The sequence below is a fragment of the Nesoenas mayeri genome (assembly GCF_963082525.1).
Source record: "Nesoenas mayeri genome assembly, chromosome: 22".
NCBI lineage: Eukaryota > Metazoa > Chordata > Aves > Columbiformes > Columbidae > Nesoenas > Nesoenas mayeri.
This window is the reverse complement of record NC_137572.1, coordinates 5,043,753-5,067,253: the sequence shown is the minus strand read 5'-3', so window position 1 is coordinate 5,067,253 and position 23,501 is coordinate 5,043,753. Positions and strand designations below refer to the sequence as shown.

The 23,501-nt window shown below is 49.4% G+C and overlaps 1 protein-coding gene across 1 annotated transcript in view; it reads right to left on the bottom strand.

The window, feature by feature from the left end:
• ETS1 (ETS proto-oncogene 1, transcription factor) overlaps positions 1 to 6,055 on the bottom strand; it is a 35,111-nt gene extending 29,056 nt beyond the window's left edge. Inside the window, exon 1 of the mRNA XM_080357922.1 lies at positions 5,845 to 6,055. Coding sequence (XP_080214048.1) covers positions 5,845 to 5,914 — 70 coding nt within the window. The 5' untranslated portion in view covers positions 5,915 to 6,055. The remainder of the gene's footprint in view (positions 1 to 5,844) is intronic.
• Positions 6,056 to 23,501: the final 17,446 nt, after the last annotated feature.

Genomic DNA, 23,501 nt, shown 5'->3' with positions numbered 1-23,501 from the left:
AAACCGAAACCAACTCTCTGAACCTGACACCAAACTGTGCATCCTCCTGGATCCAAGGAGATATTCCGGCATGTAAAGCGACTGGTGGATTGGCACATTCTCACATAATTACACCAAAACCTGCAGCAGTCACAGGCACAAATCCACAAACCCGGGGATAAGAGCAGCTTTATCGGCTGGACGTGCAGGACTAAACCCAGCTTCGCCAGGCTCACCTATGCATCCAAGACCACGTTATCTCTGGAGCCATCTCACAATCAAGTGCTCCCCCCAACCAAATTCCACTGCACCTGGGAAAAATGTAGGAGCTTGTAGGAGAATCAATAAATATTTATTGTTTGACCAGCAGTATTTTGACTGGAGATGTAAGCATGGCTCCATGCCAGGGAAACCAGAGCCTTCTTGGCCAGCACTGCAAACAGTTTTGTTTTCTGTATCTAGTTGGAAGATTATAAACTACACAATGAAGGCAAAAAAAAAAGAAGCAGGCAGCGAGCAGCTTAGTCACGGAAGAGGAACAAAAAGGCTGAGATGCATAACTATGTCGTGGATTTAAAACAAAAAAAAAGGGGGATGCAGGCCCAATTTTTGGCTGTGAGACAGCTGTACAGTTTATATCAGCTACAGATTTGTCCCACTGGCTTCTGCAGTGATGAGGTTTTATGCTGGATCAGAGCATTTAGCCCCGGCTTTGGTGGAGTTCTGCTGATTTGGACAAGCTTCAAACCTAGGGAGTCTGGTCTCGACCTACGAGGCACAATCCTGCACCCATGGGGACGACACTTATTTCCACGGGATCCCCAAATTCACAGTGCAAAGAGTCATCAGCCCTTGGTGTTTTAATGCTCAAGACATATCACCTCTTGCATTTTCACATCAATTCCTTGGTACCATCCTACCGAGGAAAGGTCTTATTTGTAAGCCTGGAAGACGGCAGCAGCTCCATCTTTTGGATCCATTTGGGGACAGCAATGACATTTGCTCCCTTAAGTCACTTTATTTGCTCGCCTTGTGCCCGCGCAAGGACCAGCCGAGAGCGCAAAAAGGAAAACACTTTCTTTGCTTGTCTTTCTTCCTCAAAACCCCACCTGATACTGGTACTACAACCCAAACGAGCCATTTGGGATGACAGATCTGCAAATTTACACCCCCCCTAAACCTTCTTCAGACACAAGTCTGGTCTTACTCACACCTGAGTGTCTGGTCTCACCAAAACAGCAGCTGGTGAAGAACACTGAGCCATCTTCTATTTTGCCTCCAGCATCAAACTATCATCCCAAAGGCCAACCACAGCACAAGCTTTGCACTCTAAACCCTGTCCCAGCTGTCCCCAAACCTCAGCCACCCCATAGGGCCCATCCAGGAGGATGCAACCACTGCTTTTGAGAGCTCAGGCACAACATTCCACCATGAGACTGTGTTATCCCTTATTTTAGAAGGCCTATCCAAGCGTGGCACGTCGTGATTACACGGCAAATTAGCGGCCCCTTCGTGTCACAACGCTGTAATTACACACTTGTTACATGCTTTTGGGGGAGTTTGTGAGGAAAAAGTGGAAGGAATGGGGACTTTGCTTCTTTTGTTCTTGGAAATCTCATTCTGCTCCCTGGTGTAAGTCTGGGATGTGTTTCGGCTGGTGTATCCCTGAAGGAGAGGTCTATGGAGTTGCCCTCTTTTCACCTTTTTTCACAGCTTTGTCCCCAAAGCAGACAGAAGTTGACACTAAAATGGAAGGGGGGGGAGGCAACAGACCCCTCCCTCCTGGGGAACTCTCATTCCCCCATCCTCGCTGGATACCACACTAATGGGCATTTTGGGAGCGCATAGAAAGGTAATTGCTCTTTTTCAGTTCAAATTCTCACCTCCTCCACAGGCAATCAGCATCGAAAATGCCACAGGAGCCCAGAGCCCAAAGCCCTCAGATTTATTAAGTCTCGCCCTTGTTGGCTGGTGATTCATGCCCACACAGAGCAATCCACAGCCCAGCTCTCACCTTTTGCAAAAGCCGTCAGAAAGATGCTGGATGTGGATTCTCTGCATCCCTAAAATCACTTTTCAGTGCTTGTCTCCTTTGCCCAGGCTTTGCTGGGCTTCCAGGCAAACACTGTGTGTGTGTGCACAGCCTGTCCCGGTGAGCATAAGTAAATGTTCTTCCAGTACAAATGATGCAGAGGAAGGAACATCTGGAAGCAGAGAGGGAAATGCTGCTGTTGCGCTGCTGCTTTCATCCCGCCTGCAAAATGTGACCACGCAAAGCACCAACAAAACTGGTGTGTTAACAGCGGCAGGGAAACTGAGTCACGCAGCAGGTGCAACAGCTGCAGGGACCAACCTGGAGGGTGAGAGAGGTGCAAGGATAACGGATCAAACTTTCCTTTTCGGAAGAGGAGATGTTCCAAGTCTTTGTGCACTTATCTCCAACCAGCTCAGCAAACTGGCTCCCTTGAGCGGGCTGATCTTGCTCTGACTCTATTCTGTGCACATATATAAAGACCCAGGAGCAAAGGTATAGCTGGAAACAAGATGGGAAAGGATAAAGGATGAAGGATCCCATCCTAAAACTGTAATGAAGATGCTTCCAGACTCGTAAAGCACTTTGCCACCTCAGCGCAGCGAGCCATCGCAGAGGAGGGTGTGCATTTGCAGAAAACTCGCTTTAAACGCAAACTCCCTTATTTGCCTGCATTGCAGTTTTAAAAACCTCTTGCTTCAGCCCTGACCCAAGCCCTGCACGGAGGGAAAGGCTCTTGCCAGATCAAAATCCCCCCCTGGGATGCCGCCCACGCAGAGGCCGATGGAAGCGACGTGCCTGTCTCACAGCTGGCCTCAGGGTCCGCATGGGAAGCACAGAACACGCGGGGTCCATCTGTCCCTCGGGTGTCAGGATTTCTACGCTGAACGTGCACAAAAATCCTCTCTTTATGCCAGGCAGCAACAAATCAAGCACCAGAAAAAGGAAGCGGGAGGGGGGGCAGCATCCCGCCTCACCTGGGATGCCCAGCATCACCACCTTGCCCTTCAGCAAGTCACCAGCTTCATTAGAAATATCGTTATCACCTGAGTCCTAATTACACGCTGCCAGCTCCCAGCAAGGGTTGTAGACCCACTTTTAACTTTGACCACAGAGAGTAAAAGAAGTTTTGCAGAACCGGAGGAAATAAATCGATTTGCAGAGGGCAGCGTTTACCAATCGCAAAGTTACGTTCCCATTGGGGTTGATTTTTGCACAGTTTGGAGTTTTACTGACTGAAAAAAAAAAAAGGCTGATAAACCAAGTTCTACCAACCCCTTAGTGGATCAGCCACATATCTGCAATCGAGGTGATGTTACCATCTACTCTATCAGATCCTTATAACGAAACCTGCACACATACAACTTGTCTATTAAATGAGAAACCCATCACCCCGGTGTTTTGGCTCCTGACCTACTCAACTCGCTCACACAGCAACAGCGGGGGGTGGAATTTGGCTTTGGACGCCTTGTGCGACTTCACATCCTTTGCAGGTTATTTTTAAACCCTTTGGACACACTACAAATCCCATCGAACTCCTCCCTGCAGAGGCCGCCTGCACGTGTGGGTTGGAGTGGGGTTTGATTTCAGGGGAACTGCGGAACCAAAGCATCTCTGCAGTTTTTTACGGGGCATCAAGCACCTGGCACATAAAAACATCTTGCACAATTGAAAACCTATGCCTGCAACCGCTCTCCTTGTGTTCAGGTTAACCCTGTGGATACCGTGCAAAGCAAATCTGCAACCAACAGCTGAATGAGCCACCACGGAGCAGTTAAATCCTCAGATACAGCCCAAAATAGACAGGAATAGAGAAAAGTTACATCCTCTACGCATGGTATCCCAGAAACATGAGCTACCAGCATCCATACTCCTCTCAACATCAATGCGAGGAGCAAGAATGCTTCAGCCTTCTCTAAAAAAGTTGGAGGGGAAATGAGGTTAAGCCAGCTAATTGACAACATTGACCTTTTTGGCTCGCAGCGTTAGCACAGCCACCAAAACAGAAGCGACTGCAGCTGAAGTTGATAGGGAGACAGCTCTTTTTTACCTTTTTGGGTTTGTTTTTTAATTTTTCAGCGCTCTTCCTGCCAAAGTTCAGACTTTGGGTCAGCTCTGCAAACGAGTTGCTGGCATAAACTGCAACAGAGCTTTAGCGGGGAGAAGAAAATGAACTTAAGGCAGCGCAAAACACCGAGTCCTCGCTTTAGGCACAAGGCAACGACATTGATCCAATGCTCAAACACCTGTAACATGCCTGAAGTGTAAATTTAAACAGAAACTTGGGCCTGAACTGAAAAACAAAGCCCACCAGCCCTGCCTCAATGGGCCAAGTGGTTCTGCCTACCCTATTTTCTTCCCCTGCAAGCAAAGTGTCACAAGCACAGGAATGAGTCTCTGGTAAATGTTCTTTTAACCAAAGCTTTAGGACATAGGAACAAACAGGCCCTCACCTCCAGCCTCTGATTTAACAGTGGGTGCTTTGGAAAATCACCCTCAGCATCCTTACTGTGTTTTAAAACCTGGTCCTCCTGAGCCCACACCTGAAAGCCAAGCTCAGCCCAGCTGTCAGAGACCACTAAAATAGATATAACCAGAGACCGCGTCCCCTCTGCGTGCAGCTGAAGTGGGAAGATGGACCATGCAAAAGTCACTCTCCCCACATGGGACACTGTGCAGCCCATCGGTGGCAGATGCCCCAGGCTTGTGCTGACCTACCGGAGCTCTCTGCACACAAGCTGATCCTACACAAGCGTCTGGTTTAAACCCGAGTGCCAGCCTCCCTTGCACTCCAGCTGTCATCCTATTTCCCATGCCTGGCAGGACTCAAGCCCCCTTTTCTGCATTTCCTAGGAACTTGCTAACTGGCAAAGCGACACATAACTCTAATTCGATTTTCTTCAGCACGCCAGTGCTGCACAAAATCCAGCAAATTACAGCGGGAAGGGATGAAGCAACAGGACTCATTTCACCCTCCCTTGTTCCCAGAAAGAGAAATGTTGGGTTTTTTGTTTGGTTGGGGTTTTGTATTTAGTTTTGTGTGTCTGGGTTTGGTTTTTTTTCCCCTGCAGGCTCTCCAAGCACCATCCTCTTCCTCGCCTGAGCAAGGCAGGAGTCAGTTGAGCGGCCAGGGTCAGCAGGCAGTCAGACGACATCAGTATGTGAATAACAGCCCTTATTATGGTAAAGGCTCAACTATTAGCGTTAACCACAGCCAGCAGCAGCCAAACTTATCGCTGCAACAACAAAAAAAACCCCACACGTCTCGATGCAGTAACGTGTTGCTATCTCCTGAGAGCTCCTGCACTCTTCCTACACTCATTTCTCCAGCGAGGAGGAAAAAGAAATCAGAGCAGCTGGTTTAAACGTGGTAAATCCAGAGGAGCCACCGCTGGAGTTTTGTTTCCCAAATACCAGGAGTGCTTGGACCACACGAGGCATTTCCAGCGAGGAACGGGGGGAACGTACAGCTTGTGGGTCACCCACTCGGGAAAAGGCTGCGGGTTCTCTCAAAGACCCCTCCGAGTGCATCTCTCCTGCCACCCAGGAGGCGTTTGCCTACATCCCCGCAAGGATGCCTGAGCATAAGAAAAGGAGGCTGGAAGGGCGGCGGTTTTTTTGGTTGTGTTTTTGTTGGTTTTTTTTAAGGCAAAGTGGGATATGGGGGGGGAGGTGGAAAGTCTTCAAGCTGCTCGGGAAGCCGGTTCCCCGGCGGTGCTGCGGGGCAGAGCTCAGCTGCAACTCGGGGGTGCACTGCGAAAAAGGGGGAGGCGGGATCCCCAGGGCTCCCTGGCGAGGGAGGTGGACGGGGAAGGGGAGGGCGAGGGGCTTACCGGGGGACGGGAAGAGCTCGATGTCCACCTTTTCCGTCTTGATGATGGTGAGGTCCACCGCCGCCTTCATGGCTGGGGCAGCGCCCGTGGGGGCGTCGCGCCGGGACCGGAGGGGGCGGCGGCGGCTGCTGAGCCCCGGCGAGCGCGGAGCGGGGCGGCCGGGGCAGCGGCGGCCGAGTGCCTGGTCCCTCCCTCCTCCTCTTCTTCCTTCTTGTCCTCTTCCTCCTCCTCTCCCCTTCCTTCCCTCGCCCTTCTCTCCCGCTCCGCTCCTCCGCCGCCCCTTCCGCGCTCCCTCGCCACTCCGCTCCGCTTCGCCCGTCCCCCGCTGCCGCCGCCGCCCCGGCCCGGGCTGAGCCGCCGAGGGGAGGGGACACTGGGCCGGCCCCGAGCGGTGACAGCGCCGGGGGAGGGACCCGCCTGCCCCCGCCCCGGAGGCGGCCCCGGCACCCGGCGCCGCGGGGAGCGGAGCCGACGCTGCCCCGGGGTGCGGGAGAAGCGAGAAATGCGGGGGGATGGAGGGTAATGAGGGGTACGGGGGGGATGGAGTTAGCGGAGGGAGTCTCAGCGCATCCAGGACAAAGTTGGGTCCCGCTGTGCCAGCTCCACAACCTCCGCTTGCAGCCCAGCCCCACAACAAGAAAGGGAAAAGGGATTTGCAGTTTTAGCACAAGAAAATGCTGCTGGCTGCGTGCAGCTGGAGCCGCAGCGATCCGCTGAAAATCTGTGTTTCTTAAAACCAGGCCGGTTTCCTTCACCCTGCCTGTCTCAACATGAACCACCTTTCACACTCGCATCACCCCTTTCGCACTCGCATCCGCACCTTCACACGCCCATCACCAGCGCTGCTGCCCGCTCAGACTGTCCTGATCAGCTCTCACCCGCAAGCGCGTCCAGATATGCAGGTACAGTCACAGTCGTGTCACACAATGGGTGACAGCCACGCATGGTTGTGCTTTGTACAGGCAGGAAGCCAAAAGATGTCTGGGAACCGACTGGATAAAAAGCATCTTGAAGGTGCGAGATGAGCCTCATGCCAGCATGGCATGAAGTTAACAGAATATCAGTTCTCACATGAAATATGTTTTATTATATTTGGGTAGCGCAAACTGCAGACCACAAACGGCAGAGCAGAAGGGAGATTATGACTCACAGATGTCAATTTACCGGTACAAGTGTTTTAAAAAAAAAGTAATTAGCAACGAGTTCTTGTGGTTCTCTCACTCTGAAAGTCTTAACAGTCTCTGACACGCTGGCAGAGACTGAGCCGCTCTGATTAAAGATGGGCTCAAATTAACATGCCGGCTTTACTGGGGGGTGAGGCTTCAAGGCTGCCTGCTAAGCCATAGGGTGAGCAGGGTCCTGCTCACAAACTCCACTGAAACCTTCAAACGCACTGAAAGATGAGTTGCAGATGCAAACATAACAGCTCGGGATTATTTCTAGCTTCTTCAGCGGTGCCTTTCTCGGTCGCCTAAGGCGTATTTATAGGAGAAAAGTTCATGTAACTCAAAGAAGCTGTGAGGTGCAGGGGCCAGAAATCGAGAGCCTGATTCTGACTCGCATGAGCAACCAGCTTTACCAAGGCAATAGCTCAAGACGCAGCCAGCAGGATGTCTGAGAACTAGCAAAGCCAGCAGGCAGCTACGTCCAGCCAAAAGTTCATCTTTCAGGCATCTCACTTATTGACAAGTTGGTCGCACTTCCAGTTTTACAGGCAATAGCCTTTCTGATTTGCTTGCAAGTTCAGTTAGGAGCAACCTATTCCTGCAGCAGAGGAGCAGGGGCAGTGATTCACTGTGTGACCAATATCTGAGCTCCTTCCAGTGGGCTTTGGAGAAACTGAGCCGTGCTCAGGCAAGGCACAAGGTTTGAAACCTCAGGTGGTGGGTCCTTGATTTGAATTCTGCCATAGAAATGAACCTGGGAATCCAAAAGTGAAAAGAGAAGGGCTGTAGGGATATAACTTGGTCCCCGTTGCCTCTCTCTGTAAGGGATAATGTGCTTGCACCTGCCTTTCGTTTTGCATTTCTTTCCCCTCTTCCCCATACAGGATGGACAGCAATGATTGAAGGAAGAAACTAGAGAGAGGAGATTTAGCAGAATGTTTCCAGTTGAAAATCAAAAGGGGATTCAGGAGAAACAGCTGCCTTTCTGTACGGTCCCTTCCAGAGCGAGCTTGGGAGGAGAAACTCGATGCGATTACCGCAGCCTGACAATCCTTTCCCTTCCTACACTTTGCTGTGGCTGCGATCCTGGGGCGAGTGTGGGAGAGTGTGTGCAGGGACCGGTTTGCACAGCTGGCTGTGAGCTCTTGGCCACGGCGATGAAGCTGTCAGAAAGCACCTGGGGTCCCAACCGGATTGAAATGACCTGAGTGTTCCCCTCCCCAATCTGCAGCGCTCAATAATCCACCCTGCTCCAAGCAAACCACAATCCCCAGCCCGAGTCAGGCACGAAGCTGACGGGGATGGGCTGTCGACACCACATAGGAGAAAGCTCTCCTGGGCACAGGTGGTCCTGGATGGAGCTGCCAGTGGGATTAAAAAGTGGCACGAGGGGTCTGTGCTTTAGCCTTGCTCCCATGGGCGATGCATTTGGCTTGGCCTCTCCTGCGAGTGTTACGGTTTTAAGGACTGGCCAAACTCCAGAGCACCTGTAATGGGGCTCCTTCTCTTCTGGACCAGCCCAGAGGCTCTAATAAAAATCTTTCTCACAGCTTGTGTGGTTTTTATTAGGAAAGATACACACGCTCTTGGCATCCAGCTCAGCCCCAATCCTGCAAAGCTGGTGACACTGAGCCGCAGCTTGGTGCGGCACAGCTGCGGCAAACCTTTGAGCTCCTCCGCTCCATGCCCTGCTTCGTTTTGCTCATGCGATGTACAGCGGCCTCGACGTGCGGGGAAACTAGAAGCACTTTCAAAAGCAGCACTGGGGTGGGAAAACCCCAATGAGGGGGAAAAGAACAGGGAAGAAGTAGAGATTTCCTCCCCGGGCAGCTGCATCTCTCCTTCGAACTCGACTCCATCCTAGCGGCTGCCTTAATTTGTGTTCACTTCAGAGCCTGCAACATGAAAGCCCTGGCTCAGAGCTCCAGCTGAGCCGCTCAATGGCTCAGTGTTCGCAGACGACATGGAAGGAATCCATTGATTAGTTGCTTCAGCTGGGATGTGACCATTTGGAGTCCAAGACCTGCCAAACATGACTTCGCCTCAGCAACTGGTTCCTATTTGATGCTTATAGGCTTTAGAAAAATCTTTTCCACATCCAAGTCTCACTTTCCTTTTCCATTCTGTCGTTATTCAATGTTAATATCTATTCAGGCTCTCTCCTGTTTAGGGAGGGATGCTGAATTGCGGAGAACAGCCCTCCTGCCATTAATATAGCCAAAAGATTTTGCCGCTGATGTGCGATAGCCATCTGCCCTCTCTCCACAATGCAGCCCGACTGTTTTTCAACAGTTTGGAACAAAGAAAGGACAGGCAGTAATACCACATTGTTCCCAGTGACGCTGCCTAACCATGGTTTGAAAGAAGAATAACAGTTATTCATTTAGCATCGGGGAAAGGTTATGACAAGACCAAAACCTTTGCCGTCATTTATGTTACGGAACTGGGACAGCTTCTGTCCCTCGGATTTACCCATTCTCAGGATTAGGTGTTACCAGTAGTCTGGAAAAGGAGCTTTTCCTTGCACCGCTGCTACCAAAGCGCAGCCACCTCTGGAGTGAAATGCAATGGCTACGTAATAACACGGAGCAACACCACCCAACTGTTTGGGACAGGAAATGAAGAACACTATATCCAATTAAAACTGCAGGGGGATATTTATGGCAGAACATAATTAGCCAAATTGGAGCCTTCCCCAAAACTGCCATGGGATTTTTAATGACCGCGAGTGGTCAGGGCTTTGGTTTGATGTTTTGTCGAGTAAACAATACCCAGAGGGCATGAGACAAAAATCAGGAGTAAAGGGGAAGGGAAAAGAAAAAGGAAAAACAAAGTGTTGTGCAATTCCAAGGAGAAACGGAGACATGAAAGGATTTATCGTAAGGAGAACATTGTTGGAAAGAGCAGCAGCCACCGCTCTAAGAAAGGAAAGAGCAGGGAGGTGGCTCCGGGTGTGGAGGTGGCCGCTGCAATGAGAGGAAAGAGCAAGCAGCTCCCCTGACCCTTCCCCAGGGAGATACCTTTCCTGGAATTTAAAATGATACAAGAAATTCTTTCAAGTGCTGTAGTAGCTGGGAAGGATTGGAGCAAGTTGTTTCACGCTGGTAAAAGGGGGCTGGATTAGTCCTGGTGGCTACAGCCTCCCCTTTTTGGCTAAGCAGCGGGCGTGGAAAAAGAGCTGGTTAGTCAGCACCAATGGCGTGTGCCCCCCGGGCTGTTCCTGGGGAATGCAGGACACCCTCAGATCCAAAATTTGTGGCCAGGAGGTGATGACCGTCATGAAAGTGTCAACTCCTCCATGACCCAGATGGCTGCGGGGTCCCCCCGCTGCTGGAGTCACGGAAAGTCCCCATCCTCCGTATTAAAAGCGAGTTTCTGTTCATGCTGTGGAGATCCAGAGTTCAGACCCATCTTAGCCCTGAGACATCGCTGCCACAATACCAGCCTCTGATTGCCCTCCAGGCACCAGCAGAGGAAGCCGCCTCCGAGCCTCCCTGACTCCTGCTCTCATTAACTTCCCAGCAGACATGGCTCACAAAAGCATCTTTGTGGCCAGCATCAGGACCCCGGCGCACACACATCTCTGCAGAGCTGCGAGGGAGCGACGGCTCCGGCCGCACGCCGCGGGTACCTCCATCAACAGCCTCGCAAGCTGCTTGAGCATCTTCGAGTGCCTTCTGCTATTGGTTTCCCAGAGGTCCCATGCTGATTCATAACTTGATTAGCTAATCTGGGCTCAAGCGATGTAATTGTGCCTTGAATTTCGTTGACAGGGGGTGCTGTCACTCACTCGTTACCCTGCTGGAAGAACTAGCTGGGTGGAAAATGCTCGTAAGCTGTTCTGCAGCACTGTTTGCTCTGAGCACATTGTCCCTCTCCTCCTCAAGTTCTTCGTAAACATACCATGGGGATTTTTTTCTCTTAAATTCTTGATATTTGCAATGACTCCAAGCATGCGCAGGTGATACACATTGAACCTCACCTGTAGGACCTCTCATCTTTGGGCAGATCCCTTGGGCAGCCTCCTTCATAGCAGAAGCAAATACAGCCAGCTCGGATTTAAGCAACACATCTCTGCTCGCAACTTCACCCTTGGCATTCACTGATCTCTGGTGACAGAGTTCATTGAACCGATTTCTGATGCTCCTTGAGATCCCCTTAGCAAATAGGATTGTTACTAATAAAGCATATCTTCTGGACAGCTAAACTATTTACTAAAACTATCTGTTCTTTCAAAAAAACCCACCATCAGCAAAAAAAAAAGACCCACAGCTTCAAGAAAGAGCAAGGACTCATCTCTAGTATACAAATCCACAACCCAACGATCACGAGATGATGATGCAACCAGCCAGTTGATGGAGATAATTCAGCAACGGGCACAACTACCCCACGTACACCATGCCCAGAGCAAGGGAATTGCAAGATGAGACCCCCACCAGTAGCAATTAAAACCCAAAAAGCTGCCTGGTCCAGATAGTGCTGATGAAGACACCTCGTATTGCTCCTGGGATGAAGGATTCACTCGCGTCTGTGTTTCAAAGAGGAAAATCCCTGGAAACCTCCTCGCTCGCAATTGTCTTGGCTTGGCAACCTGGCCCTGTAGTGAATAAGCGGCGGGGAAATATCCCGCTCTACACGTGTTTGGGTTTCTCGGGGTGGTTTTCTTGGACGGTGCTCCTGGCTCAGCAACAATACCCGTCTTGTTCGGCCCTTCGCTCCGGAGCGGGCTTGAATAGATCTGTCTAAAATTATAAACCCGGGCAGCCCCTGGGCTCTGAGAGATCACAGGCCACATGCTGGGGCTGAACAAAGCCTCTGCTATTTCCCAACAATTAGCCCAGCTAAAAGGACATCTATCTCCTTCCATTAGAGCCACCACGTGCCTCCCAGTCGGTCCATTGTAAAGCTAATTAAATAACACGCCTCTCTCCCCATGAGGGTCTCCTGATTAGGTCACTTCGGTCCTAAATCCTTGCTGGTGTCAATGGGGAAGAGACAGCTGGTTGTCTGGACTCCAGTGGAAGGGTGGTCACCCACGGACAGCTATCATCAGCGTCACCACTTATTTCGGGTTTTTAATTACCTTCGGAAAGCTGTCGAATGGAGGTTTTGGGGGGTTCAGCACACAAAGTGCTTTGTTTCGCTATGCACTGCCCTGCTGCCTGCAGCAAAAGCTGTGAAAACAGCGGATTTATTGACGATTTTTTTGGTGTGCTTTGCTGGTGGTTGGAGGAAAAAAGCAGACGTAAATATTTTTTTCTAAATGTGTTCTGTGTTGATACAAACCGGTTTGGGTTTGTTTGTTTGCTTTTTTTCACACACTTCTCATTGGGCTAAAACAGCGAAAAGAGAATAAACAAGAAAACTGGTGTGTCATTCAACCTGAGCTGAAACTTTCTATTTTCACACTCTGACAATGGGAATAAATTTCAAAACGGAAAACAAAACAAGTCGACTAGAAGCAATGTGTTAAGAAACTCCCTTTTTGTCCCACTAGTTTATCTCTTTGAGGAGGCTCCTGTGCTTCAGGGGCCACCACAACCCATCATCTGTCCCTTGAGAGGGTCAACACGGCTCTTCTGCAATGCCCAACCTGCATCTGCTTGAGCCAAACGCCACGAGCGGCTTTTCCCTCCATCGACCCATCCCAGATCTTTGGGCTGAGCTACGTTTGCACCCCCACAAAGCTGCTAAATCGCTCCAGATGTTCAACACCTTTTCTCACACACTCCCAAGACCCGGAAGAAATACAGTTTCCTTCTGCCAAGCCTACAGTCAGCAATAGTTGCGAGTATCCCCTTTAAATCATTATTTTCCACCCTTGTCTATTTAAATCATGATTTTCACACCGAGAGAGTGTGGCTGGAAAGCTGAGAAGGTGGGTCAAGAGACTAATGAGCTGATTTCCTCTGGACCTTCAGCTTTGGGCTTGAAACATCTGGACCTGCTGCTACAGATGGAGCTCCAGCCACCTAAGAAAAGGAGAATAGCCCCTGTTCCTTCAGCTCTTGTGGTGGGAAAACAGTGGGAGAAAGGACATGGAGGAGGAGACAGAGCTGCGTTTCATTCTGGTGGGAAGATGGGGATGCTGACATGAAGCTTTCTTGTGTTTTCCAAACCCCTGAGCTGCTCACAACCATCCTGGGGAGCAGCTGCTCTTGGAGCCTGGCTGGGAAAAAGCTTTGGAAATGCAGCAGGGCTTGCCAGTAAATATATTAATTAGTATGTGTTTATGCATGGCCACAGGGTTTTACTGCAAAAGCACAACGACCAACTCATTGCCTGTTGCCATCGAAATCATACAAAGCCCATGCTCAGGCAATGCAAATGTTTTGCATCAAATAAACAAATTTTACAGCGACATATTAACAGTAAATCAGTATGAAAAGATGCTAGGTGACTCATTTGAAGGCCTACAAAGGGTTGGAACAAAATATAAGCCCAAATCATAGTTTTAGTGTAATCTAGGAACATGCTGCTCAGCCCTCCATCTGCTTCCAAACCCCAACAGGCGTCTGACTGCTTCATTCATCGCTAACCTACAAATAAAAGGGCAAAAGCCAAGAAAAGGATGTTTTGTAGCGACTGCCTGCCTCCCCTCGCCCAGCTAGTGCCCTGGGTCCCAAAGCTATGGGAATGGCTCCACAAGCCACTTGATTAATAAGAGCCCAGGGGGGAAAAAACCGTTTATATAACCTCATCTTCTCTAAACTTCCTAAGTGCTTTAGAAAGTGGCTGCCCTGGAAACCCAAACTGGAAACGAAAAATATTATCTCTTCCATTTATAAACATCTCTGGCGCTAATGAAGTGAGGAGCGGCAGCGACGGGGAGGGGAGCGTCGAGATGCACTTGGCAGGCGTGGGAGAGCCCTGATAAAACCATCTCGTTTCAGGTGGGTGTGGAGGAAAAAAGTCCTCCCACCGTGGTCCAGTGCCACTGTTGGCTTCTGCTACAACACTGCCAGGTCCCTGGGGAGGAATTTTGGAAGATGGATGGTTATGGAAGTATCTGCTACGCCAAACATTGCCGAATGCAAAGGGAAGGAAGACAGGGTGACATGCAAAAGCAGATGGATGAAACCTTAAAAATAAGTTATCTTGGCTTGAAGATGTAGCTTGGATGAAGCATCACGTCCAAGTGAGTGTTGGTACTCACTGTGCACGCAGATTTAGTGGCACAAACTGCACAGAACGAGCTCCTTGTGCGTGTCAACAAAGCGCGTCTGTTTACACTAATCTGGTCTAAATAAACACATGCCTGGTCCAGATGAAGCTTCTGGGTTCAAACACCCCTGCCTTGCAGCCCCTCAGACATGTATCTCACACAGAGAGCCAGGAGAAGCATTGCACAGAACAATCCAACCTAATTCTCCACTTTCTTTCCATGTTGGCATTTCCCACGGAGATTTGTTTTTGCGTCAACAGCAGAAAACGCTGAGTTTTGGCCGGAAGTGTTTGGATTTCGTTTTGACAAAATATTGATGATTTCTGCAGAGCAATCTGTCACTTTTGGCAGCGAGGAAAAGTCAAAAAGCTGTATTTCATCTAGATAGGGGACTGAGCTGACACCCAGCCTGGAAGTCAGCACAAGTGGAAGGCAAAACATGCTACTGGGTTGCCTCGTTATCCTGTCATTTTGATTACTGTAACGCAAGGGAAACCACTATTACTTTCATGTAGTAGCTGTTTGCCTGGATAGAAACACAACCGAAGCTGCCAGACAAAGGAAGCATCTGGTCTCCTGGGTTTAGGCAGTAACTGGATGCAAAGCAAGGGAAGAAAGAGGTCTGATCATCTCTGGAGACAATTCACAGATACCCCAAGGTGGTCCAGGGCGGGACTGAGATGCCAGTTTTATTTCCATCACTACCTTCCAGAATTATTCATGCCTCTTGAGCCTGAAAAACTGGGTTGAAGTCTCCCAAGCACAGGCTCTTCTGAGAGATGCCTGGAACTGCCCAAATTAGAAATTTTCCATGAACAGGCTCCCCTGGGGCATCTCCTCCTTTTTTTTTATTCCTATTCTACCTCAATGCTGACATCAGTCTGCCCCAAAACTTAGGATGTGGAGAGTGAATCACACAAACCAGGGAAGAAAGGCATTTCTGACTCCTGAGAAGCAGTTTTTGATGAGTTAGGGAGAAGCAGTTTGGGCCGGCTCTTCTTCAAAATCAAATCCCTGCTTTGGTGGAGCAGCTTCTTTGGCTCCATCCTATTTGCGCCATGGGAAGCGCAAATATCTGAGCGTGTTTTTGCCGCCCCGTGCGGCATATGCCATGTCAGCAGCCTTGTTTCCCTTTCCAGGAAGGGAAGCCCTGTCATGAACTTTATTATATTGCTTTTTGGTGTGCGTGCCCACCCTCTCCACCGCTAAAATCTATGGCAGCATTCCCACTGAGCCGGTTGAAGCCAACCCTGTTTTCCTGTAGGCTAGATCCTGGTTTTCAGTCCTAACCTGCCCTTGCAGCATTGTGGGGGGAGAAAAAAACACCAAAAGATCTGCAGAGAGAGAAAAACCCAATTTCAGCTCTTGTGAAACAGCCAACAATTGACCTGCTGCAAAACTCTTTTCCAAAGCCTATTGATACAAAACCACATAGGGGAAGGGCCATCCGGTGGGCTGTGTAAACTTCAGCACGTGTTCAGCAGCTTCAAGGGCTCGGTGTCATTTAAGATGTCTATTCTATTTATTTTGTACAGTATCAAACACTTGTACAGTACCGTTTGTTCTCCAGGGACTTCCAGCCACTCGCCTGACCTCAATGAATTAAGCATTGCAGTGAAATGTGCAAAGAATTAATAATCTGCATCTCCAACGTGAGAAACTGCTACGCAGTGGCTCACAGGCAGCATTTTGAAAGGTTTAGGCAGCTCACTCCAATGGTAATCGGTGGGGTTTAGATGCCTAAGGACTTTCGGTCAAATGATGTAGCCAAGGTCTTCCAAATCCCAGCTGTAAAACCCCATAATCCCAGCCAGATCTCCTAAATCTGCTGTTCCTATCCCTGAGAACCCTTTCTCCATAAAAAGACCACGGATGCTGAAGAAGAACAACCAGGGTCTAGAGCTCGGATGAATTAAACCACCCCATGGGCTGGGAAAAAGGATGTTGTGTTATATAGACCAAGCACTACAGGGTCCTTTCAGTCAAACAATTGATTTTTGCAAAGCAGGAATGGAGAGATGGTAAGAGAGCAGAGTGAGAGCACAGATCTGTATCTCCCGTCAGTGCAATCCTCCTGGAGGTGTCTGCGTTAGAAATAACAATTAAAAAACCCCAGAAGAAACAGACCATCCTAATACAACTTGCCCCCCTCCCCAAATATCTGACAGCACTGGTTTTGCAGACTGAAGTGATGCAAATAGCTCAGATAAGGTTCAGATAAAGTATCTGAGCTCTCAAGGGCTTATCTGAGCTGAACACCGACTCCAAAAATACTGAAATTTGCCCTGTGGGACTATCTCCAGAGAGCTCGATTTCCATCTGAAGCCTCGACCTCCAGCGGCTGCAGTAACAGCTCCTGTTCAAATGCATTCTTGAGATAGCAGCGTGGGACACGGGCAGGTCTGCAGCTCCGCTGGCCTGCGCTATCTGGGGATGTTGCAAGAGCCAGGCTGATGGCTCAAGGAACCGGTGACGGCACCTTTCACCGCTGGCACTTACAAGGTAACAGATGAGGTAAAACTGTCAATGGGAAGATCACTTTCCCTTGGTGACAAAGTGCTTTTCGAAGGCTTTTCCTTTCAGCTCTGTTCCCTCTGACCTGGCTTGCGGGAGGGCATTGGCTTAGGGTGCCGTGAGCTCCATCACAGACTGTCCATCATGCTAAAATTTGGGGTTTCCAAGGCAGCTTGGATGCAGCAAGGACCCAGGTGCAAAACCCATTTGGGCTTCTCTGCAAATCTCAACCTGACAGGACGTAAAGGGAATCAGCAATCACGGCGAGGAGCTCTGGTCAAACAGACCTAGGCTTGCAGACAATCTTTAATATTAATTTAAGGTGTAAAACATTCATGCTTAGAGATCCAGCCTTTCTGAAACACGGCGGCCTCAAAATGTGTGAGACCTGGTGGTATGCGACTCAGACTGTGAAAGGAGTCAGGGGAATTCCTAGGCCAGGCTTAGAGAGGGTAAAGATGGTACAAGGGGCCCGTTAGGTCACTTAAACCCAGACTAGAGTTATTCTTTGTACTGCAGGAGTATCACAGGTCCCCCATCTTACCCATATGGTGGGTACTCTACAAACAAAAGAGTAAAAACAGTGGGATGCTTCCCCAAAGGGTTTGCAACAAAATAATCAGTATTCTAATAATGTGTACACTTAATGAAAATCGAGCAAGGATTAAAAAAGAGCTTTCTGAAAACCATTCCCCTGATCTCACCGATTCAAGCAAAGCGAGATTTCCTCTGTGGAGGTTTGCAAGCATCAGGCAGTGTTCTAAGGCAAGAATAACTATTAAATTATATAGGATGGCTCATAAACCAAAGGAAAATAAAAAGGAAAAAAAGAGAGATTTCATTTCCTAGTAAAACATTCCCAAGGGCTGGTTCCCAAAGGGCTGCGGCAGAGTGCTGGCTCCCCTCGGGCAGCGCCGCTTCGCCCTGGCTGAGCACCAGGGATGGGGAGAACGCGTGGGCAGCTCCGCGCTGCCTCAGCCGCGTTGGCAGTACCAGGGTTAATCGCGCCGGCGCCCTGTAATGCAATGATTTCTGTTTTATTTCAGCAGGGGAAGTGTGTCCCGGCCTGATTAGCCCAATGGTTTCCTCTTTTCCCATAACCTCCAGACCCCCATGGCCTAAGTGTTTACTTTCTGAAATAAAAAATCTGCTAGTGTTTTTCTTTTTTCAGGGCATGTGTATTTTGGGAGGATTCGGGGGGAGGAAAGCGGAGAGGGGGAGTTGAATGGGATGGGAGGTTTGCATACACCTCCCTTCTCTCTCCCACCCCTCACCCCCAGCTCCTTCCCAGCTGCAACCTCTGAGCTGAGACTTCTGGCTTCAATGTGAGAGAGAGAGAGAAAGGGAGAGAGAAACGTATTAATGAGAGAGTTGCTTCAGCAGCTATAAACACAGAGAACATCTGGAGGGAGAGAGAGGTGCTTCGTGCTGCCAGGAGCTGAAGGAAACAGGCTGTTTTGGGGGTCCCAGCCCCCCTGAGCTCCTCATGTCCCCGTCTGCCTGCCCTGCACGTGGCTCTGCTGGCATCACCCCGCCAGCCCTGTCCTTCCAGAGAGAAAATACGCCAAGACCATCCCAAAATATTTTCCTCAAGGCATTAGAGAAACCCGAGAGAACTTGTTGTTTGGTCCCTTTCCTCCTTAACTCTACACCAAGTTATTCCCTGCCCATGGAACACCGAAGCTGCTCTTTTTTGCTGTGGTTCTCATGCACTTTGCTAACTTGAGTTTTGCATCTTGCTGAGCTTCCATCGCCCTGTTACACTTGAGGGCCTCAGCGAATTTGCGGGCATCACCCAAAAAACAAGCAACAACCTTCCAGCTTTCACCCAGGGCACCAACAGCCTGTTGAGAGCACAATTCCTCGCTGAACGGCTGCTGGTCCCCAGCTGACACCGGCTTGCAGCTCAAGTGGGAAAAGAGCTCCGCACTCCTTCTCTGGTGATGGCCCAACGTGCAGGGAGCTCCCTTGGGTTTTGCCTTTGAGAGGCGAGACGGGGATTTTTCCACAGTTAGGCAGGAAAAAAATGGAAAAGCAAAAGCCTGGATTTTTGTCATTCTCTTGCTTCAGTGCAAATAAACCTCACTGAGTGCTGCCTTGCAGCAGGTCACAGCGGGGATGCAGAGGGAGCATCAGAAGCGTCACCTGCGCCTTTTCCTTACCTGCAAAACAACCAGGACCCTCACAAATCAGAGAGTGAGTCCAGATAGAGCCAACAGAACACCCAAAGAATGCCAGAGAATGACACCAGAGCCCAGCAGAAAGGGCTCATTCACCCCCCGAATGGCCGGGGAGAGCTGCAAATCTGGGGGGAACAGCAGCAGCAAGTTGGGCAGAGGCAGGATTTTGTGCACAGCTTTTGCTGAGCATTGAAATAAATCCACAGCCATTGCTTTGGCTCTTGTTCATCCCACTCTGTGGTGGTTCAGCCCTTTTTTTCTCCCCCTTCACCTTCCTCCATGTCCTCCCTTGCCCATCACCCATTTTTGGAGGAGGGAAAGGACCGAGTGGCCGGGCAAGGAGAGCAGCCTGAGCAGTCCCGCGAGGTCTGGCAGCCACAAGCAGATGTGTGTGCCCTGCGCAAAGACACCCATTCATCTCTGCGGAGAGCAGAGCGTGCGGGGGAGGCAGCAGCAGCGCAGGGGAGGGGGGAAGTGTTGGAGGAGGCTGAGAAAAGGAAAGAGGCCGCGGTTAAAAATAGGATAAAAGGACATAAAAAAAAAAAAAAGCTTCGCTCAGAAAATATGCTGCAGCTGGAGAAGCCATCAGGCTGAGCCTGGTCAGCGTTCACCTTCTCCCCTTTTCTACTCCTCCCCAAGCCCCTTTCCTCCGAGCATGAGGCTGGAAGACAGCCCAAGAACTGCTCACAGAAAGCGCTTTCCTCCAGGAATCTCCACCGGCGATGGGGGGGACAACGTGGGGAAAAAGGGAGAGTTGGCCAGGGATGCAGGTGGTCCCCAGGGGATCGGTCCAGGCTGAGCTGAGAGCTGGGCTTGGAGGAGGATCACAGCCAGACGTAGCAAAGGCAGAGCATCCCTGTTTTGGCTGCACCCTGCAATGTGTTGTTCCAGCTACAAGGGCTTTATTTTGTTGCCAAAACAAGTAAAACACTGCTATGGCACAGGCTGCAGGGACCCGAAGCACTGGGGGGGTTGGATGCAGGTTTGCTGCATTAGGGATATTCCACCCTCAAAGTGAATGAACCCAAAATATTCTGGGCTGAGAGGTGGCACCAAGGTAACGTGGTCAGACAGCATCAGGGAAAGGCTGGGCTCTGCCCCATGGGTGCTCCGGATGAGCCTAAGGTGATGCCTTTTATTTGTGACAGGGTCTGGGTGCAAGAAACCTGATCGAAATCAGTAGAACTGCTTTAGGAAAGAAGAGCCAGACCTGCAGCTCTCATTTCTCCTCTCATTTAATTTCCTGCCTTGCAAATCCCAAACCCAATCCCAATTTCTCTGCGAAAGCAGGATCACTCCCCCAAAACACTCCTGAGAGCATCTTCAGTCCAAAAGTGCTAATTCAGTGGTAGAAACTTCTTCAGAAGAACTTCATCATCCCTCACCTTACACTCACAACAGCGTTATCTCCCCTATCGCAAAGGGAAACAAACCACTTTGGAGTGGAAGGGGTTGTCAAAGTGGCCTTGGCCCAAAAAGGCAGCGCGGTCAGGACTGAGTCCGTGCTAAAATGATAATACCAGTACCAAATCTTTTCCTCCCCTCCAGTTTTGTGCCTAAGCTTGTCTCAGCCAAAAAGTATTACAAGGAGGTAATATTAGGATATTATTACCTTAGGAATTAGATACACAGAGCTAAGTGTGGCTTTCAGCATCCAACATATGCGCTGCAGATTGTAGGAGCAAGTTAACAAGTAAAACTGGCTCTACACCATGTCCAAATTTTTGCTTTTTAAACAGAAAAGCACCGGCCCTTCTTGTCTTTATCAACACCCTAAATCCACATCAGGCTTTGCTTTATCCATGTTGCTGAATAATCTTATCATACTTCGAGCACAGTGCAAATAAACTCGCCCACGCTTCAAAGGCAAAATATCTTCTCCAAACGCAAGCAGCTCTAAAACTTTTAGAAATGTTGTGGCTTTCTATTGCAAGAGGATATATTCACACTTGCATTTTCCTTGCTGACTTGTTTCTTTTGCCAACATCAAGACCATGAAAACCAAAATAGCCTCTAGTACACCAGAAGAGCAGATGACAAATGGTTTTAGTGTGCAGCCGAAACACAAAGGAGAAATGAAAGACTGTTCCTAGGGGTATATACAAATGAGAGTTTCCTCTCATTTAAAATTAGAAACCGCTCTAGACTGAAGAAACAACAGCATTAAAAAAAAAAAACAATAAAAAATCAGAGAAAGAGTACTTTGCATTGCAACAGGAAGAACTGAAAAGTAACTTCGGGGTGTTGCAAAAGAATGAGAGGCCTGTCCTACCGACCCAATGCACCAAAAGTTTGATCAAAACCTGTGGAAACCTGTTTTCACTGAGGTTTGAACCAAGCTCCAGCCTCTGCAGCAAGAAATTTCACATGGGGTAATGGAGATCTGCACTGAAGATATGTTGGTCCCTGGAGAGAGCACTTTCATAGAAAAGGGGAGAGGGTAGGGGGGGAAAAAACCCAAAAGCCACACAAAGCAAACTTTCCAGGCACAGATTTGCAAAATGTTTGAGTAAATCCAAATGCTGCAAGGGCAGATTTCATCAGAGCAGAGTTGACATCACACTGAGAGAGGTCACCCACAGGAGTTGAGCAAATAGCTGAAATAGGAACGGCTGGGAATAGGCAGCGGGGTTTTGCTCCAGCGCTCTGCATCCTCACAAGTGCTCACCAAAGGAGAAAAAAAAGAAAAGAAATGCCTGAATATTTGCCAAGGAGAGATTTCGAACTGTACATTTTACTGCAACAGTCTCTAGTTCTGCTGAACTCTTTAGCTGCAAAAAGTCTCTAAACATCAGGGCTTTTCCCCTCCCAAGGGGCCAATGTGCATAACTAACGAGCCGGGAACAAGTCACAGAAGACCAGCACATGCCATGCAAAAGCTTACATGGGATTTAAGTGCTTCACGATAGGCTTATATGGGACTTAACTGAAACATAAACTTCATATTGGCCCTTTGCAAAGGTCACATTCATGCAACTTGAGATCTTTCGCTTATACCTGAATCCTCCACGACAGCTTTTTTGCAGAAGGACTGACTGCCCGTCTGACATCTGCCAGTTGCTTCTACAAGGAGCAGTCCAAACCGTGAGCTCAGCTTGAAGATTTGCGGCTTGAACAACGCGCGGGGCAAGAATTAGTCACCGATGATTTTGTAAATGACTCTTCAAATTATGAATGTGTCAGAGGAGACAGTCGTTCAGTCCAAGCTGGCGGGTCGCTTGAGCTGTGCAGCTCATTGCAACCGTGGCCGCACATCTCCAGCTGTGGTTATCTGAAAAATGTGCGTCACCCTCCCAAGCAGCAAATATACAAGAGCAAGAGACCCAAAATTACTACCACAGAGGAGTTAAAACTCCGTGGCCTTTCCAAAGCCACCAGCAAGGGCATCAATCCTGCAAACACTATGAGAAATGCTGAAGATGCAACCAGCACTTTAGTAGATCCACCTCACCCGTGGCATCTTCCATAGATCTCCATAACTGTCCAGACCCCAGGGAGCAGTAACCGGGGCTACAGACACTAAATGAAAAGGGGGTACATGCAGGATGTCAAAATGACCCCCTGAAAGAGGAAAGGGGTTCTCTAAGCTGGGGAAGAAGGTATCTTGCATCCTTCAGCATCACACTAAGGACGAGAATAGTTAAACAAAGCAGCTTTAAGGTTTTTTATCTGCTTTCTCACTCTGTGGCGAGGCTTTGTGGCTCATCTTTTCACCTGAGTGGGAGGAGGCGGGAAAGGCACCATCCCAGTTCGCATCCCCCCACCTCAAAATGGCGCCCTACCCGTGCCGTAGTGCTCCAGCCCCGTGGGCACCTCTTGCGTGGCGGGTTCATCCCAGAGCGGACAGCAGGTCCTCGGCTGGCAGCAGGTGGCCTGAAAGCCGCAGGTCACCCAGGGATCCTCGCAGGGGCCGGCGGCACCTTGTTTCTGGGAGAGGGAGAAGCGTCAGGGGAGTGGGACCCAAAATGGCTGCCCCACACAAGGGGGCGGCACAGCTTTCCACACCCAAATTCAGACACAAGTCTCCAAAACAGCGGGATTTGCTCAGGAGAAATTATGCCGCCCAAACTCAGCCGGCTGAGGGGTGTCACAATCAGGCTTTAAAAGCCCTTTTTTAAACAAAAGGTGAGGGGAAAAAATGAAGGTTTGTGGGGCGCAAGATAATGGGTAGGAGGGGGGTCTCCTCAGGGCTGGTGTGGGGGGAAAACCCACCATGAAATGGGACCCATTTCAGCCAAAATAGTTGGTTTTTGGCAGCGTGAGGCAGGAGGCCCCACGTTCCCACCAAAAATGTGAGGAGCTGAGGGGCACCCTGGCACTATGTGGGCCCCCAGCCCCGTGCTGAGGCCAATCTGCGTATTCATGTAAATATTGCTACTTAGATTGGTATTATTTGGAAATACTACGTTTATATTTATCTTTGTGTTATTTGTGTTTAGATTTGTTAGTTTCATTTGTGTCTCCACAGACATATGTGTGTGTACACATACACATGTATACACATGTAGCATACACACACTAAGTATATGCACGTCTCAATATTTATATAAACTTAAGTATTATCACATATATATTATGTAATATACTGCATTATTACATGCTTGCACATAATATATATATACATGCATGTAT